Here is a 20,352-nt window from a genome sequence, read left to right as displayed (position 1 = left end):
ATGAAATGAAGCAACATATGTATAATAGGGGTGCCAGAACGACAAGAAGAGGAAAGGTTAGGAAACCTATTTGAAGAAATAATGTCAGAAAACATCCCTGACTAGGGGAAGAAAAAAGTCAGACAAGCACAGAGAGTCCCATACAAGATGAACCCAAAAAGACCCACACTAAGACACGTTGTAATTACAATGGCAAACATTAACAACAAAGAGAGAATCTTAAAGGCTGCACGAGAGAGAGAAAGTTACCTACAAGGGATCTCTCACTAAAGTATCAAATTATTTCTCAACAGAAACACATCAGGCCAGAAAGAAATGGAAGGGAGTATACAAGGTGATGCAAAGCAAGGGACTGAATCCAAGAATACTCTCTCCAACAAGGCTATCATCAAAATTAAAGGGGAAATCAGGAGCTTCACAGACAAAAAAAGCCTAAGAGAGTTTATCACTACCAAGCCAGCAATGCAAGAAATGCTAAAGGGAATGCTGTAAAAAGAAGAAATCAGACGGTAAGAAAGAACACAGGCACAAAAATAGAAATGACTACAAACAAGTATCTATCAGTAATAACTTTAAACAAAAATGGTCTAAAAATACTCCAATCAAAAGACCTCGAGTAGCTGAATGTATAAAAAACATTACCCATATATATGCTGTCTACAAGAGACCCACCTCATTAGAAGGGACTCACACAGACTGAAAGTGAAGGGATTGAAAATATCTTTCAGGCAAATGGAAATTAAAAAAAACTGGGGTAGCAATACTTATATCTGACAAAATAGACCTCAAAGTGAAGGCCATAACAAGAGATAAGGAAGGCCACTTCATAATACTAAAGGGATCGATACAACAAGAGGATATAACTCTGGTAAACATATATGCACCCAATGCAGGAACACCCAAATACATAAAAAAAAAATTCTGGATGATATCAAGGGAGGTATCGACAGCAATGCAATCATAGTAGGGGACTTTAATACCCCACTGACAACACTCGATAAATCCTTTAGACAAAAAAATCAGCAAAGAAACAGCAATCCTAAATGACTTACTATATCAAATGGACTTAATTGACAGCTTTAGACCATTCCATCCCAAAGCTATAGAATATACATTCTTCTCAAGTGCACATGGGACATTTTCAAAGATAGACCACATATTGGGTCACAGGCAAAAATCTCTCCAAATTCAAGAAGACTGGAATCATATCAAGCATCTCCTCAGACCACAATGGCATAATATTAGAAATAAACTACAATAAAAACAATAAAAAAAATTCAAACACTTGGAAGCTGAATAGCATGCTATTAAAAAATGACTGGGATATCAAAAAGATCAAAGAATTAAAAACATCCTGCAAACGAATGACAATGAAAACACAACAATCCAAAACCTATGGTATACAGTGAAAGCAGTCCTGAGAGGGAAGTTCATAGCATTACAGGCCTATGAAAAAAACAAAAAATCAAGAAAAACTGATAATAAATTATCTAACACAACAACTTAAAGAATTAGAGAGCAAGAAGAAAAGCCCAGAATGAGCAGAAGAAAGGAGATAATAAAGATCAGAGCAGAAATAAATGACAGAGAGACCAAAAACAATACAAAAGATCAATGAAACCAAGAGCTGGTTCTTTGAAAGGATAAACAAAATTGATGAACCTTTAGCCAGGCTCGCCAAGAAACAAAGAGAGAGGACCCAAATAAACAAAATCAGAAATGAAAGAGGCAAAATAACAACAAACCCCACAGAAATACAAAAGATAGTAAAAAAAATACTATGAACAACTCTACTCCAACTAACTAAACAACCTACAGCAGTGGTTCTCAACCTTCTGGCCCTTTAAATACAGTTCCTCATGTTGTGACCCAACCATAAAATTATTTTTGTTGCTACTTCATAACTGTAATGTTGCTACTGTTATGAATCGTAATGTAAATATCTGATATGCAGGATGGTCTTAGGTGACCCCTGTGAAAGGGTTGTTCAACTGCCAAAGGGGTCGCGACCCACAGGTTGAGAACCGCTGTTCTAGATAATAATAGACCTTCACGCAACTTGCCCTACCCAGTTTCTGTTCCATATATAGCTTCTTTCAGAGCAGTACTACTAGCACACTTCAAAAGTGTCAGAAGCCAAGAAATTTTCATAGAACATTCCTGCAATATAAAACCCAGAGGATGGGGCCATATCTACTCTATGCAAAGTAAAAAGGACTAATTTAGATAATAAAATGAAGAATTTCTGATATTATTTGAAGTAACTGAGAGTTGGCAGTTTATGAACTAAAAATTATATAATTATAGCTTTTGGATTTTTGTTTCTCATTCTATTTTTCCAGTTGTTTTATTTTTTTTTAAACTGATGGCATCATAACTCCATTATATGACCCTCTTAATTGCTCTAAGTTTCATTTTTTTGCTCAATTTAAAACATTAATACCAATGAAAATGAACATGCTGGATAAAATTATTTTATTAATAATTCAACTAGTGACATTAAAAAATCTTAACTATTTTTCCTTTTTCTCTTTAGAAAAACCCATATACAAAAAAATTTCTTAAACACGTATGTTTACAAGTTTAACTACTTGTGTCACAAAGATTGAAACAGCTAAACAATAAGTAAATGCATTTTGCCCAAAGATTGATGACAATTAAAACAAAAAAAACTATCAATAATTTGAAAAACAGAGGTTTTCCAACCCCAATATTTGTTTTTCTAAACAAAAAAAATAAAATAAAATTTTAAAAGCAACTCACGTTCCATGTGCTCAAACATTACTGAAAAGAGGAAGTCTCGTGGTGTCATGTAATATTCTCCTTCGTGTTCCAGTGAAGAAAATTGCATGAAGCGCTGTTTACGAAGAGACAACTTCTTCATCATCTTTCCACAGTCATCATTTTTCTAAAATAAAAAAAGGCAATGTAAGACTTCTTTCGTATTATTCCCCAACTTAACTCCTTCTAGAATAATCTTATAGTTAATGAATAAATGTGTAAAATAATGCGAGAGGGTTACAAGAGCCAAGAAGAAATGCAAGTCAGGATAAGAAACTGATAAGGAGTAATGTTTCAGACAGGGTTGTCAGGGAAGGCCTTTTTAAAGAGGTGACAGCGCCCTGGCCAGTTTGGCTCAGTGGATACAGCGTCGGCCTGCAGACTGAAGGGTCCCAGGTTTGATTCCGGCCAAGGGCATATGCCCGGGTTGTGGGCTTGATCCCCAGTAGGGGGTATGCAGGAGGCAGTCAATCAATGATACTCTCACATCATTGATGTTTCTATCTCTCTCTCCCTCTCCCTTCCTCTCTGAAATCAATAAATATATATATATATTTTTAAAAAAAGAGGCGACAATAAGGAGACTGAATGAGGTACAGCTACTGAGATATGGGGCTCTCAGGAAGAAGAGCATACTAAGCAAGAGGTAAAGACAGGAATAAACTTGGTGTGTTCAAGGAACAGTGTGGCAGAAGATCAGATCAGATAGGTAGGCAACAGATCACGTCAGGTTGTGTTTCCATAAAGATAAAATATGGTATATCTGGTAAATAACTGTTTTGAGAAATATATTTACACTGTGGGTGGGAAGTGCTAAAAGAACAAGAATGGGTCAAATATTGTTAGTGTAGGAGTCTGTAGTCTTTGCAAAGGAACCTAGATCTTGACCCAAATGCTGATAGAGACAAAACTGAAATATTTATTGCTAACCCTTCATTGAGCACTTACAATGTGTGATGCACAGTACTAATTAAGTACTTCGCATAGATTATTTAATTAATCATCCCAATAACTGGACAATAGATACTACATTAGATACAAAAGCTATAAAGTAAATGGCAGAGTCAGGATAAAAGAGCAGGTGTCAGCCTGGCCAGCATGGCTCAGTGGTTGAGCACTGACCCATGAACCAAGAGGTCGCTGGTTCGATTCCCGGTCAGGGCACATACCTAGGTTGCAGGTTCGATTCCCAGTTGGGGTGTTTATGGAAAGGCAACCAATTGATGTCTTTCTCTCTCTTTCAAAACAAAAATCAATGAGCATGTCTTCGGGTGAGGATTAAAAAAAAAAAAAGACTGTGAGTATTATCTGTGAAATCCAACATTATACTCTCACTCTAGATAGTTTTCCTTAAGGTGCTGCCCTAACTAGGACAACATCCTTCCTTGGACACACCACTCCCCTTTCACACGCACTACTGATCGATTATTCAACATGACACACAGGTGATGGTCAATGAATGCTGATTAGAAATGAAATGGGGAAACATAAATTTCAGTTGCTTAAACCCCTCCAGATTCAAAGTCCCTTTTTGGCTAATCTCAATTCTTTCTCATGATTTGATAATGACTTCTTTGAGCAGCTAGATTTGTACCTCTTTTGTGTTTCGTGCAGTGCCTAACAGAATACTAACATAAATGGAACACTCAGTAATACTACAATGATCTGTACCCTTAGAACTTATCTATTCATGTCTTTCCTTTTCTTTCACCTTAAATGACTAATAAAAATCACTTGAGGGGCATGTTTTAATTATACGAGTCTATACTCACACAAGTAATCAGAAAACTAAATTTTATTAATACTTCCTAAACATTTTATTCATGAGGCAGATACATTATCATTTTATTTAATAAATCTACATAAAGTATCTATAAGAAAACAGCAATAAACAAGATGAACATTAATTCCTACTAGAATGTCCTAAGTGCTTTGTTAGTAAGTTTATAGAAAGTATATGATGGGATAGGGAAGCAGGATGGTAAGAGTCTTCTCAGTAAATACCATAGCACTGGCAAAGTCCTAGAGAGAGAGAGAGAGAGAGCACGATATTTTATTTTTAAAAAACGTTTGATTTTTAGAGAGAGAGGAAGGGAGAGGGATAGAGAGATAGAAACATCAATGAGAGAGGAACATCATCAACTGGCTGCCTCCTGCACACAGAGCAACCTCAGTTCCTGGGTCAACACTCAATAGCTAGACTACACAAGCAAGGAGAGCATGATATTTTAGAAGAACTGGAAGAAGTTGAACATGGGCATAAACATTATTAGCTAGAGAATTATTTATTATACAAATGTTTATAGTCTATTAAGAGATTAACAAAAGTAAGTAATCTGTACAGAAATGCAGTATATTTCCAAATCCTTAAACAAATGTTGGCTTTTATACTTCCTAATATCTAAGCTGTTCATGACTGGTTAAAAAAATGCCTTTACCACCCTAGCCCATTTGGCTCAATGGATAGAGTTTTCACACGTCAAATAAAATTGGACCACAGGATACAAATCTTTTCTTCCTTCCAATATTGTTATCATACACTTTTACAAAAACTTAAGTTCAATTACAGGAAAAGCACGTATACAAATATTTATTCAGCATGCTAACACATAGGTTTGGGTATTTCAGGATGTAAGGAGAAACATGATTATCTCCCAGGGCTAAATCAATTCCTTTCAAAAATAAAAAGCATCGTAAGACAAACTATAATTTTGAGCAATTTATTTAGGGTATAAATTTCACTATAAATGTTGGTATTCATATCTAAAACCCTTGTAGGACCAAGGGATGTTTCAAGGCTATTTAGAGAATATCGGCACTGGAGAAAGTTGGACTCTCCAGGTATTATAGGATCTGTTGCGTAAGTTAAGTTTTCTTCTTTTTTCCCCCTTTGGATTTTTGGTTTTTACTCTCAATCTATAAAATCCATTTTATTTTTATTTATTTTTTATTTCATTTTTTTTTATTGATTAAGGTATTAAAAATGTGTCTTTATCCCCCTATAAAATCCATTTTAAAATAAAATCTGGGAAGTTCTTTTCCCTATGTTAGTCCCCCCTGCCAAAAAAGTATACTGTACCTTCCTGAGAGTTAACTCTTAAAATCACAGGGTCATAAAAAACCCTACAAACTGATGAGAAGGCAGTAGGAAAACATTCTTCAAACCTCCCTCTCTTAAAAACAAGAACAACAAAAACGTCCCTCTCACAAACCAACAAAACGCAAAACCAAAAAACACACACATCCATGATGATGCAAGCTCCTCACCTCCTACTTTAAACTTATTCTAAGAAGGACCTTTTGAATACAGATAACTTGTTCCAAACTAAAATAACAATAGGATTGAAAACCAGTTTCTTCTGCTGTGTACTGGAACGAGAGGATGAAATTCTGCACCACCTCATTGTTCAGAACAACTCTAAGGAGCACTGTTCACACTTGGTCACCACACAACTGTCTAGCAAATAGCAGTCCAGTGCACTGAGGAGGGGGTATCTTTTCCATATGTGCTGGACTAATACAGTGGGGCCTTGACTTACAAGTTTAATTCGTTCCAAGACCGAGTTCGTTAAGGAGCTCGTTAAGAGCTCGTTAACTCAAATTACTCTATCAACTCAATGCAAAAAAATTGGCCGAGAGACAGCTGGTATCTCAAAAAACTCGTTAGTCGGGACACTCGTAAGTCAAGGCCCCACTGTACTATCATTGATATCTCCCAATCTGCAGGGATAGTGCAGGCAGAAAAAATTACAGAATGTGCCAACTGGAAGCTCCCATCACACGCTGCATTCACTACAGGCTCAATACCTGCCATTTTTCCCACTTGTGTTCTCTCAACGGTGGGACCAGCATCAATCAGTTATGGCTTGGTTGGGCAGAGAAATACTTGAATTACAAAGTATGGTAGCGGTGTTTGCGTGGCTGATCTAGCTACCAACTATGACATGGTGAAACGAGAATTAGCACAATTTTAAAACATAAAGAGGCCATCAAGACTGCTGATGTTGCTAAGGGTGTGAAAATGCTCACAGAACAACAATCTCAGACTAAACACGGAATCATTTGGGGGTCTGGAATGGGTTAATTCAATTTACATGATTTCTAAGTGAAAAAAATGATTCCGTTTTAGAACAAATCACTCAGAAGCTGCCCCCTGGTGGTCAGTGTGCTCTCACAGTGAGACTGCTGCCCAGGTGAGCAACAGGCGCCAGACTACCAAGCAGCCAGCAGCTGTGGCAGGTGCAGCAGGGCCAGGATGAGCAGTAGCAGCGCCCGTCTGGGGCTCAGGCTCCTCCCCAGCTGCCTGCTGCTTCACACACTACTACACCTCCCAAGCGGTCCTGGATTGCGAGAGGGCACAGGCCAGGCTGAGGGACCCCACCGATGCATGAATTTGTGCACCGGGCCTCTAGTTAACAATAAAAATCACATTCTAAAACAGAAAACAAAACACAACATATAAAAGGTGATGGCCTTTATAATATCAGAGCGAAGATAAAGTGCAAGAGGACAGAACTATTTGACAAGGGAGTTGGCTGAGCTAAAAACTAGGTGTACCAGTTAATAAGGCGGATTTTTTTCATTGGATGGAGTTACACATATGTTGATATATATGCGATTTGATATGTATGCTATTTTGTTGTACTGACAGGAACTCTACTCCAACAAAATAGACAACCTGGAGGAAATGAAAATATTCCTAGAAAAATACAACCTTCCAAAACTCAATCAGGAAGAATCTAAAAATCTCAATAGGCCAATAACTATGGAAGAAATTGAAGCAGTCATCAAAAAGCTTCCAGCAAACAAAAGCCCCGGGCCAGATGGCTTCACAGGGGAGTTTTACCAAGCATTCAAGGAAGAACTAAAACCTATCCTCCTCAGACTACTACAAAAAATTCAAGAGGAAGGAACACTTCCAAGGTCATTCTATGAAGCCAGCATCACCCTAATACCAAAACCAGATAAAGACAACAAAACGAAAGAGAATTACAGGCCAATATCCCTCATGAACATAGATGCCAAAATCCTCAACAAAATCTTAGCAAATCGGATCCAGCAGTACATCAGAAAGATCATACACCATGACCAAGTAGGATTTATCCCAGGGATGCAAGGATGGTACAATATCCGAAAATCAATAAACGTGATACATCACATAAACAAATTGAGAGAAAAAAAATCACAGTCATATCAATTTATGCAGGAAAAAAATTTGACAAAATCCAACACCCATTTTTGATAAAAACTCTCAGCAAGGTGGGAGTACAAGGATCATACCTCAACATAATAAAAGCCATATATGACAAACCCACAGCCAACATCATACTCAATGGACAAAAACTAAAACCATTTCCCTTAAGAACAGGAACAAGACAGGGATGCCCACTCTCACCACTCCTGTTCGACACAGTACTGGAAGTATTAGCCATTGCGATTAGACAAAAAGAAGAAATAAAAGGCATCCAAAATGGAAAAGAAGTAAAATTGTCCTTATTCGCAGATGACATGATATTGTACATAAAAAACCCTAAAGACTCCATCAAAAAACCATTACACTTAATAAATGAATTCGGCAATGTAGCAGGATACAAAATTAACGCCAAGAAATCTATGGAATTTCTATACACCAATAGTGAACTTACAGAAAGAGAGACTAAAAAAGCAATTCCATTTACCATCGCAGCACAAAAATTAAGATACCTAGGAATAAACTTAACTAAAGAGGTAAAAGACCTCTACTCAGAAAACTACAGGACGTTGAAAAGAGAGATAGAGGAAGACATAAACAGATGGAAGAACATACCATGTTCATGGTTTGGTAGAATCAACATCATTAAAATGTCCATACTACCCAAAGCAATCTATAAATTCAAGGCACTTCCCATTAAAATACCAACGGCATATTTCACAGACCTAAAACGAACTCTCCAAAAATTCATGTAGAATAAAAAAAAGACCCAGAATAACTGCAGCGATCCTGAGAAAGAAGAACAAAGTAGGTGGGATCTCAATACCAGATATCAAGCTGTATTACAAAGCCACCGTTCTCAAAACTGCCTGGTACTGGCACAAGAACAGACGTATAGATCAATGGAATAGAAGAGAGAACCCAGAAATTGACCCGAACCAATACGCTCAATTAATATTTGACAAAGGAGGCAAGAACATACAAGGGAGTCAAGACAGTTTCTTCAATAAATGGTGTTGGGAAAATTGGATAGATACATGCAAAAAAGTGAAACTAGACCACCAACTTACAGCATACACAAAAATAAACTCAAAATGGATGAAGGACTTCAATGTAAGATGGGAAACCATAAAAATACTAGAGGAATCCAAAGGCAACAAAATCTCAGACATATGCCGAAGCAATTTCTTCACTGATACAGCTCCTAGGGCAATGGAAACTAAAGAGAAAATAAAGAAATGGGACTATATCAAAATAAAAAGCTTCTGCACAGCAAAAGAAACCATCAACAAAACAACAAGAAAGCCCACTGCATGGGAGAATATATTTGCCAATGTTATCTCCAATAAGGGTTTAACCTCCAACATTTATAGGGAACTCATACAACTTAACAAAAGGAAGATAAACAATCCAATCAAAAAATGGGCAAACGACCTAAATAGACACTTTTCAAAAGAGGACATTCAGAAATCCAAGAGACATATGAAAACATGCTCAAAGTCACTAATCATCCAAGAGATGCAAATCAAAAGAACAATGAGGTACCATCTCACACCTGTCAGAATGGCTATCATCAACAAATCAACAAACGACAAGTACTGGAGAGGATGCAGAGAAAAAGGAACCCTCCTGCACTGCTGGTGGGAATGCAGACTGGTGTAGCCACTATGGAAGACAGTAATGGAGTTTCCTCAAAACGTTAAAAATGTAACTCCCATTTGACCCAGTGATCCCACTTCTAGGAATATATCCCAAGAAACCAGAAACACCAATCAGAAAGGATATATGCACCCCTATGTTCATAGTAGCACAATTTACTATAGCTAAGATTTGGAAACAGCCTAAGTGCCCATCAGCAGATGAATGGATTAGAAAACTGTGGTACATCTACACAATGGAATACTATGCTGCTGTTAAAAAGGACTTCTTACCGTTTGCAACAGCATGGATGGAACTGGAGAGCATCATGCTAAGTGAAATAAGCTAGTCAATGAAAGAAAAATACCACACGATCTCACTCATTTATGGATAATAGAGAACCATTATAAACTGATGAACAAAAATAGATACAGAGGCAGAGCAGCATCAAACAGACTGTCAAACTATAGCGGGAAGGCCGGGGAGGGTTGGGGGGCCGGGGCGGGGGTGGTAAGAGATCAACCGAAGGACTTGTATGCATGCATGTGGGCATAAGCAGTGGACACAAGACACGGGGGTTGGGGGGAATAGGGGAGGCTGGTGGAATGTCAAGGTGGGGAAAAAAAGGAGACATGTGTAATACTCTTTGTAATACTTTAAGCAATAAAATAAAATTAAAAAACAAACAAACAACAAAAAAAACCCTTCATATGTTAGCGGTACTCAACCTGTGGGTCGTGACCCCTTTGGCAGTCGAACAACCCTTTCACAGGGGTCGCCTAAGACCATCCCATATATCAGATATTTACATCACAATTCATAACAGTAGCAACATTACAGTTATGAAGTAGTAACGAAAACAATTTTATGGTTGGGTCACAACATGAGGAACTGCATTTAAAGGGCCAGAAGGTTGAGAACCACTGTCATACGTCAAATTTGCTGAAGGTGTTAACATCATAGATATTTTTACACTTAAAAATGTTGAATTTCGTGCCAAATAAGAGCATTTGCGGGAAGTTTTAATTTAGTACTTTATTTTGAACAAAAAGTTATCATATACTTTGGGAACCTTATGGTGAACATGCTCCATCTCAAGATATCTGTGAACGCTGGTTTAAATGCTTTAAAAGTGATGATTTCGATGTGCAAGACAAAGAATGTCTAGGACAACCGAAAAAGTTTGAAGACCAACAATTACAAGCATTATTGGATGAAGATGCATATCAAAGTCAAAAACAACTTGCAGAAAGATTAAATGCTGCTCAGCAAACAATTTCCAATCGTTTACAAGCAATGGGAAAGATTTTAAAGGAAGGAAAATAGGTGCCACATCAACTTAACGAAAGACAAATGGGAAACTGAAAAGTCATCAGTAAAATGTTGCTTCAACGGCACGAAAGAAAAAGGAAAGAAAGTCTTTTTACATTGAATTGTGACTGGCGATGAAAAGTGGATTTATTTTGAGAATCCCAAATGCACAAAATGGGTTAACCAATCAATATCGACTGTATGGCCAAACTGCTTTGGAAAGACGACAATGTTCTGCGTTTGGTGGGATCAGGAAGGTGTGGTGTATTATGAGGTTCTAAAACCAGGTGAACCTGTTAATACTGATTGCTACCGACAACAAATAATCATTTTGAACCACGCTTTGATTGTGAAACGACCAGAATGGGCCAGAAGACATGGCAAAGTAATTCTGTTTCATGATGACGCACCATCACACACTTCAAAACCAGTTAAAGACACGTTAGAAGATCTTGCCTGGGAAGTATTAACCCACCCGTCACATTCACCAGATCTTGCTCCTTCAGATTACCACTTGTTCTGATCGATGGCACACGCACTTTCTGAGCAGCACTTCAAAACATACGAAGAAGTGGAAAATTGGGTCTCTGAACGGTTTGCCTCAAAATAAGAAAAGTTCTATTGGGACGGTATCCACAAATTACCTGAAAGATGGGGGAAATGTGTAGCTAGCGATGGACATTACTTTGAATAAAGCACTTTTGATGTTTCTCTTGAAATTATTGTGTTTTCTTTGATTACAAAATCCGCCATTATTAACCGGTATACCTAGTAAGCAAAGGGGGAAAATACCATTATAAAACATTTAAAAACTTTAAGAAACAGTAAAGATTAGAGTGGACACTGCAGAAAAACTATGGACAATGTGCTAGAGAAAAAACAGATAGAAGGCAGAAGAAATTCACCAGAAAAAGCAATTAAGAGAAAAGAATGTCTATTTTTTTCTATTCCAACCCCTCCCCTCTCCCAACTCTATCTAGGTGGCCCCCACTCTACTCCCACCTTCACAAGAGTGGGCATTTCCCAAAGCACACTTTTTCCAAATCACCCCCCGCCCCAAATAAAAAATAAATAAAAGAGAGAAAAGAATGTCCACATATATGACCAATACCAAGGAGTCAACATAGGAATAATTTGCTGTGTTTCAAGAAGAGAAAGAGCAAATCAAACATCTATTTCAAAAATACAGGGGAAGGGCAGGGGGGGAACTTTACTGAAATGCACAAAGACTGTGTTTGCTATTTTACTTGCCACTGCCCTATGTGTACTCTAGGTCTGACTAATTCTAGAAGACCTCAGGGGAGACTCATCAATTATAGTCTCTTTCAGAAATCCTAAATGAGGTTAGAATCATTATGCCCTTATTGCTGGATTCAACCTAAAAGCTGTTCTCTAATACAAAAAATGACACAAGAAAGGATGAGACATGACTGATTGCTAAGATTATTCTCAAGACACGTACCACCCTTCTGCAATATGTGATGAAAGTGGTGCAGGGGACAGCACATCCAAGCTATTCAACTGGAAAGGCCGAAGAGGATTTTTTTGCCCCTCCCCACCTTAACTTGCTCCTGCAGTTTAAGAGAACTATTCACGTGGAAGTGGACCAAACAATAGTCTACCTTTATCTGAATGAGATTCCACAAGACACTGTACAAAGCTACCCTGTGGGCCAATGTGTACTGTCACACATAAATAACAGATGGGCGGGCAAGAGGGAACAGCTGCCTGGGAACCAGCTCCTAAGAATGAATGGTAGGAATGTGGTGGTGGAGATCAAAGGCCTACTTGGGGTCTGCTGGTAGCTGTTATCCTGAACCACCTGACACACCAAATGGGGGGTCCTATAGGTGGAAAGTGATGGGAGTGCACAAATTCTTATAACCACAACTATAACCTGCATCTATAGCTAAATACATGGGAAAGGAGGGGCAGGAGAACTGCTCGGGCTGGGGTCTGTACTGAGCACCTGACAACAATCCACATGGTTCTGCTTATATGTAAAATGCTCCGTGGATTTCCAGGATTACTTGTAATGCAGTAAAATACGTGACAAAGGAATTAAGAGCAATGAGTGATGTGAACTGGATAAAAGAGATCTTTGAAAGCTGATGACTTCTGTTAAAGCGTTTCACCAGTTTATTGCTGTAAAAGCAACAGGTGCTTCACCAGTCTGTCTCTACTTTTTATCCATGAAATGACAAACTGGAAAAAGTTAGCTCTCTGTTCTTTGTTGAGCATTCTTTGGTCTCTACATTTCTCAGGAAGAAAGGGGGGTGGGGGGGGGGGAAGGGCCTTTCTTAGCATTAGATAAAATGTGTAAAACCTTATTCATTTGGGACCTTTATTGTGGATTCTGTAATAATCTGATAAAATGTAATTGCTTTGTTGTTTCTGAACTTTCTGTGGTGTAATTAAAAGACTATCTTTTCTTAAAGAAAATTTTACAATTGAAAATTTTCAGTCATTTTACAAAACTTTTCCATTTTGTTCTGAATCAGGGAGACACTATTGTATGTGAAATAAAATACTGCCAGACGAAGTTAGAAATATTCATTGCATAAGCTATGCTCATGATAAATTCTACAAAAAGATAGCCAAGGACACAAAAGTCATCCCAAGAATGCAGGAAGCCCTGGGATTTGCTCTCCAGCTTCTGAAGATCTAGTCTCGTTTGGAAGGGAAACTGGAAGGGAGGTGGTGTGGCTCTTCTTACATGAGCATGGCAGAAATAGCATATGCTTATATTTACTGATTCTTAAAAATACCCTGGTATTCTGTCTGAGGAAGGGTGGCAACTGTCAGGAGATGCTGATGGGTACAGCAATAATATCTTCTCTTCTAGTAACTGTTTTCTCTTTCCTGCTGAGGTCACTGAGCAGAACACTCATCTTTCCTCCAAAATGACCTTTCAGGGGGTATATCAAAACTACATAAATTTTTGTTTATGCTGTAAACAGAAAGTTTAAATTAGGTTTCAAGTACTAAAAGGAGACTAGAGCCTTAACTTAAAATCTCAATACACTCCTCAAGTTTGATCAAAATCATTAATTGCAACCACAACTAAATCATATTTCTCTTAAGAAATTACTGATTTACTTTTAGCTCATTTCCCTATGTAGGAGAAGGAAAATACTATTTTGTGCACTCCTTTTACAGCTATTCAACATCGGTCTATCGAATAAATAGTATGTGTCTATTATGACCAACACTGCACAGAGATAAAATGACAAATGGATAGATGCTCCCTTTTTAGTGGGGGAGGCACAACAAAAGGTGGTCAGTGCTAGACAGAAGTATGAAAGAAGCATCCAGCATTCAGCAAATGTGTCCCATTATGATAAATTTCAAACTCTGATTATTTTTAAATGATATTTATTGACCGTGACATTCTACTTATTTTTCAAAATGATTATAATGTTCAGGTTTTATAATTAAACTTAACTAGAACACTAATAACAGGTTGGTACAAGTTTATTGGGATTGTGGTCTCTTTTCTTCTGGCAGATGAGAAGTGCAGCCAAGTAGTAACAAGGAACCTGTGTGATACAAGCTATGATCTGATTTCAGAAACCTCAGCCATGTAAAAAAGTTCCTTGGAACTGAGAACTTCCAATAAGCCTCTGAAAGTGATGCTGTTAGAGGCTACTGAGAAGGTTAATACTTAGGAACTGTGTTCTACAATATATGACAGTGCGGCACAAAGAAGGGATAGATTAAAGGACCCCTCTTTCCTTCCTCCCACCACTTCATGGGAAACAGGTGCTGTCTGTAGTATATTTTATAGTTGGGATTGCAGAAAGAAAGTGATTCATTCACACAGTATTTTGCACAGCCCCCAACCCCCCATTCTCTGTGATCCACTTGGATTTCCATATCCCCAATCCACAGCAAAAGAATGTCCCCTCCATACCCTTCCTCAGGTTACAGGACACTCACAGTAAGGATGGACTTCCAAAGCTTGTGGCTGAATACTGAGAGCTGTTTATTTCTCTAGCACAAGTCCTTTAAGCCCCACATCCTAATCCTACACAAAATGTGGTAAAATATTGAATGATTTATTTTTAAATTTTTTAATTATATTTAAAAATTCTACTGTTACTATTATTTTTATAAATTGGTCTTTGTACAAAACAAATATGTACTGTACTGACATAAATATCAGCTTTAGTTTTGTTCATTGTAAACATGATGGCTTGTTCTTAGCTTCAATATTCATCTGGCTAACTTTGATGAGCTTCAATAAACTTTTATAGCCTATCTTTGCAGAAGACAGATTAAATAGCCATTTACTACTTCTGACAGTAATTAAAACACTTCACAAATCATGTAATACAGCTGTTTTCTTTTAAAAAAATATTTCTTTATTGATTTCAGAAAAAGAGAAGGGGGGGGGGAGAGAAACATCAATGATGAGAATCACTGATCAGCTGCCTCCAGCAGGTCCCCTACTGGGGATCGAGCCCGCAACTCAGGCATGTGCCCTTGGCCGGAATCGAACCTGGGACCCTTCAGTCTGCAGGCCAACACTCTATCCACTGAGCCAAACCAGCTAGGGCTACAGCTGTTTTCTTGTCCCTCTTATTGTTTGGCTAACTTATTTGTTAAGAACTCTGGTAATTACCTCTTTTAGTTCTTCCAAAGTACCCATTTTGGGCTTGCTGGCCTCTTGGTGCTAACACACAGGTCCCTGACTAAACTTTATCAAAGCTCTAATGACTCTGAATTTCTCAAGAACAGGAAGTATCTTTTTTCTCTGTGTCCCTAATGCCTACTACATCATTAATATTGTTAAATGGTTAAAAAAAAAAAAAGTATGCAGGAATGAATCAATCTCTATAAATGGGAATCAATTCCAAACTCAGTGTGATATTAAAAAATAACAAACTAAAAATAGATTTCAGTCTACTCAGTGAACCAATATGCACATGCTTGGTTTTTGTTCTTATATATTTTAAATATATTTTTATTGATTTCAGAGAGGGAGAGAGATAGAAACATCAATGATGAGAGGGAATCATTTATTGGCTGCTTCCTGCATGCCCCACACTGGGGATCGAGCCCGCAACCCAGGCATGTGCCCTGACTGGGAATTGAACTGTGACTTACTGGTTCATAGGTCCACGCTCAACCACTGAGCCATGCCAGCTTGGCCGTGTTTATATATTTTAAACCCTATTAATAATTTATTAAAATACCTTTAGAGAGCTAGGTATGCACTGTGCCATGTTCAACTACACTAAAGAAATATGCACAAAGAAATAAAAGTTCTTTCATTATATTCCTTTATGTGTATGCCTTTTATTATAACCACAAATTACTGCAGTTAATTACTTTAGATGAAAAAAATGCCTTCATAATAAGAGGAAAGAGGTAAAGCCACCAACAGGTGGTGCTAGTGTTAACTGTTCCAAAGCATATTGCCTTATTTTTCTCCAATTGTGGAAATTATGGAATCTCAGAAACTGGATTACATAGCTCCTTCACACTCTCCTGTTAATCTGAATGATCTAATGGATTTCAGACCTCATACCATATTTGGTTTAAGTTTTAATAGACATTTTTCAGCTTTAGCTTACAGTTCATTGACATATCTTAATACGGTTTGACTAAGAAAAATTTTGCTATTAAAGTGTATTTGTAGGAAATGAGCAGGAATGAGCCAGACAGTTCATCTGAATTGACAAAATGTGTAGTTTCCTAGCAAAGGTACTAAGATGCATGCCGTTTGTATTTCTGTGGATGTTTATTAATTACATTACAAGTAAAAGTAGTACACGGGTAACACAATACAGATAGAAAAGTAATACACAGATGACTATATATTTTGGCAAGTTAATTTACCGTTCAATAAAGCTCTGCTTTGTATCTGTGAAGTACAAACTAGAACAAGTCATTTCAGACTGGCATGGATTTACCAAATCTCCCTTTCTGCTTTTACCTTATTCTTTGGACATTTTTCATGATAAAATATTATTGTTCTCATTTAGTAATTTCTGAAGATACTTTAACAGTGCAGATTTAAAAAGATTCCATCATAGAATTTGCTCTATAGTGACTGGAAACCAAATACTGTTTTGTTTTTGTTAGTTTTTTTTTTCTCTTTTTGGCTTTAAGATAGCACCAAGCATAACAAGTAAACAACTGCCTTATAACTGGAAAAGAATTTCCACTTTACTACTTCAATTGCCACTACTGGAACTTATGGCCACTTTTCTCCTTCAACTCGTCAACCTTCTATGTCTTTTATAACAGTTGGTGACAAATGAGGAATGACTTTCTACATCTTCCAGTACAGAAAATAAGTAGTATAAAACTGCTAATGAATCAGTTACTAAGTTTGCATAATTGCTAGCATGTGCCCAGGCAACAGTGGGATCTCTACCAAATATGAAGTTCTTTGGGGTGCATGTTAAAGAAAAATTTTTATCTTGACCCCTGAGAATTTTAGGATCTTATATGAGAAACAAAACCAGTGAAAATGTAGTTTATGATGAGTTGTTACATACCTACTTTATGGGCAGGCATGGACAGAGCTAGCCCTTGGGTAATCCCTGTCTTTTAAAATTTATTTGGTGACTAACATACTCCTGTTCTCTCTCTCTCTCTCTCTCTCTCTTTTTTAATATGTTTTATTAATTTTTTACAGAGAGGAAGGGAGACAGAGAGAAACACTGATGAGAGAGAAACATCGATCAGCTGCCTCCTGCACACCCCCTACAGGGGATGTGCCTCAGCCAAGGTACATGCCCTTGACTGGAATTGAACCCGGGACCCTTCAGTCCGCAGGCCGACGCTCTATCCACTGAGCCAAACCGGTTAGGGCTCCTGTACTTTTTCTTTTTTTTAATTCTCACCTGAGAATATTGCCCCCCCCCCCCCCAATAATTTTAAGATAGAGTGGAAGGGAGTGGGGAGAAAAACACTGATGTGAGAGAGACACATGGATTGGTTGCCTCCTGCATGAGCCCTGACTGGGATTAAGGTTTGAACCTGCAATTGAAATATGTGCCCTTGACTGGTGTAAAAAATAAGGCGAGCCCCCCAATTCAGTGGTCCTGATAGAACACAAAGCACACTCAGGAGCTAGACAGCAAGGCAAATATCTTTACTTCTACATAGAAGGGTGCGCACATGGTCTGGAAGCATGCGCAAACTGAGCAGGCGGTCTACTTGGCTTTATAATCTGACCCACGTGACCTGTCCCTCACTCTTGATTGGAACTCAGCCGCAAAGTCTTTCGCAATTGGCTAATTCAAAGGGAGGGTTTGGCCTTTGCCGTTTCATGGCGATGGTGGCACCCAGGGGAGTCGCAAGCCATGTGGCCAACATGGCGGCTGCCACGTTACGCAGTCCAAAATGGCTGTCTAAACTGTTCTTTGACAGAAAAGATGATTTGCTTATTCTCACACTGGGAATCAACCCAAGACCCTTCAGTCCGCTGGCTGATGCTCTAACCCAGCCGTGGGCAAACTATGGCCCGTGGGCCGGATCCGCCCGTTTGAAATGAATAAAACTATTGAAAAAAAGACCGTACCCTTTTATGTAATGATGTTTACTTTGAATTTATATTAGTTCACACAAACACTCCATCCATGCTTTTGTTCTGGCCCTCCGGTCCAGTTTAAGAACCCACTGTGGCCCTCGAGTCAAAAAGTTTGCCCACCCCTGCTCTAACCACTGAGAAAACTGGCCAGGGCCTCCTGTACTCTTTATATAAAAGTTTATTCAAGGGAATAATCCTAGCTTAGTCTTGGAAAGAAGGAACAGATATTTGCAGGCTAGATAGACAGTGCCTGACATTCTGAAACGAAATGGGGGAAAGGAGCAGCAGATATTTGCAGGCTAGAATAGATAGAGCCTGACATTCTGAAATGAAATCAGGCAACTCAAATCTCCAAACTTGAATTGCTAGTGAAGTCCCAAAGAGTAACTCTGAATATTTAAAGACTTGGGTGGATTTGGTCACTTTGTTTAGTGTAAAATTAGTTCCTAAATATTTATGGTTATTGTTTAGGTTCTCTTTTAACTTATAATTTTAAAAAAACTTTGTAGATGTAACATGTATTATTACCAGTATTAATAACATTCCTAAGAATTTATAGGCGGACTCCTTAGGCTCTGAAAACTTGAATAACCCAACTCCCTCACAGGCGAGGGAGTAAAGAGAAGAAATTTGAAGATGCTCCCTAGAATGATGAATCTTTATGATTTAAAGGGAAGGGATATAGAAACAGACAAAGGCATTTATAAAGGTTTAACCAGGATAAGCTAGTACCATAGGGCTAACAGAACATACACTGGGCTAGAAAAGAATGTAGAGTTAGAATAGAAGTGACTATCATAAATGGTCTGATCGGAGGCTAATGGCATGATCAAAGCAGTGAATCAGAAAATTTTCGATGTAACATTTGAAATATTTCAAATACTTTTGGGACAAAGGACAAGGATATAACCTAAGAATTTAGAAGGGACAAGGATGTAATCTAAAAATTTAGAGCAGACCTACACTATATGGTCATACTTCCTGGTGTTTGTAACTCCCTGAAATTACAAGTGGAAGAAAATATGTGTATGCACCTATTGGGAGAGACTATGTAACTTTTATCACATTCTCATGTAGATTCATAACATATTCAAAGGTTAAGTGACAAAGATGAACAGCAAATCTGAGTGAAAACATGATAAAATACAGTGCTATGATAAAATGATTAGTAAAATAAAACACTCCAATTTTAAGTACTACCCATATTAGTGTACATAGTTAACTTAAATAACTGAGATGAGTATCAGATTCAATCCATTATCAGTATATGGCCATAGAAGTCTCTTAAAATTTAAAAGAAAAAAAAAGTTTCTCCAACAGGACAAAGTATAAAATGAGAAATTTACAAATTCCATGTCCTTTAAAAATGTCTTGCATTTTCTACCAACTAAAGCAGATTAATTAAAATAAAGAACATACTGCTGTCTAGCCAGAATAAAGCAAAGTGCTAAAGAACATCTTTACTGTCTAAAATTACCAAATAAAAGCTTGGTCTTAATAAAATCTATATGTATATCGGCACAGTTTTGACTTTTCACTGTATCTTTTCTCTGAAGTGGCCATAAAGCCACTTCCCCACACTAAGCCCTTCTCTCTGCAAGAAAGCAGTCATCACACTAAGCATAATATATACATCTTTTAAATAGAGAAATAACTAAAGAGAAATATGGGTGAGAAGAAACTGGAGAGCAAGGATACAGGGGCTCTTAAATAGACAATTATGATCAAATTAAATTGAAAAATATTTTGTCTTTAAAACACTTAATAGTGTGCTTTAATCTCTTGGCATTGACACAGGAAACACACAAAACATAGAAATCGTATAAATTCTTATCAGTATAATCTTTTTTTCAATATAATCTTCTAACTTTATATATCAGCAAAT

General features: G+C 37.6%; 1 protein-coding gene across 3 annotated transcripts in view; it reads right to left on the bottom strand.

Annotated features, from left to right (window-relative positions):
• The window catches only part of MICU2 (mitochondrial calcium uptake 2), a 124,659-nt gene that overhangs the window by 85,184 nt on the left and 19,123 nt on the right, over positions 1-20,352 (bottom strand). For all 3 annotated transcript variants that reach the window (XM_036298631.1, XM_036298630.1, XM_036298629.1), the window contains exon 2: positions 2,764-2,908. In XM_036298631.1, coding sequence (XP_036154524.1) covers positions 2,764-2,908 — 145 coding nt within the window. The remainder of the gene's footprint in view (positions 1-2,763; positions 2,909-20,352) is intronic.

The sequence above is a fragment of the Myotis myotis genome, unplaced genomic scaffold (genome assembly GCF_014108235.1).
Source record: "Myotis myotis isolate mMyoMyo1 unplaced genomic scaffold, mMyoMyo1.p scaffold_m19_p_3, whole genome shotgun sequence".
Classification (NCBI taxonomy): Eukaryota; Metazoa; Chordata; class Mammalia; order Chiroptera; family Vespertilionidae; genus Myotis; species Myotis myotis.
Note: the sequence above shows the minus strand (reverse complement) of the source record. Positions and strands in the feature narration are given on the sequence as shown.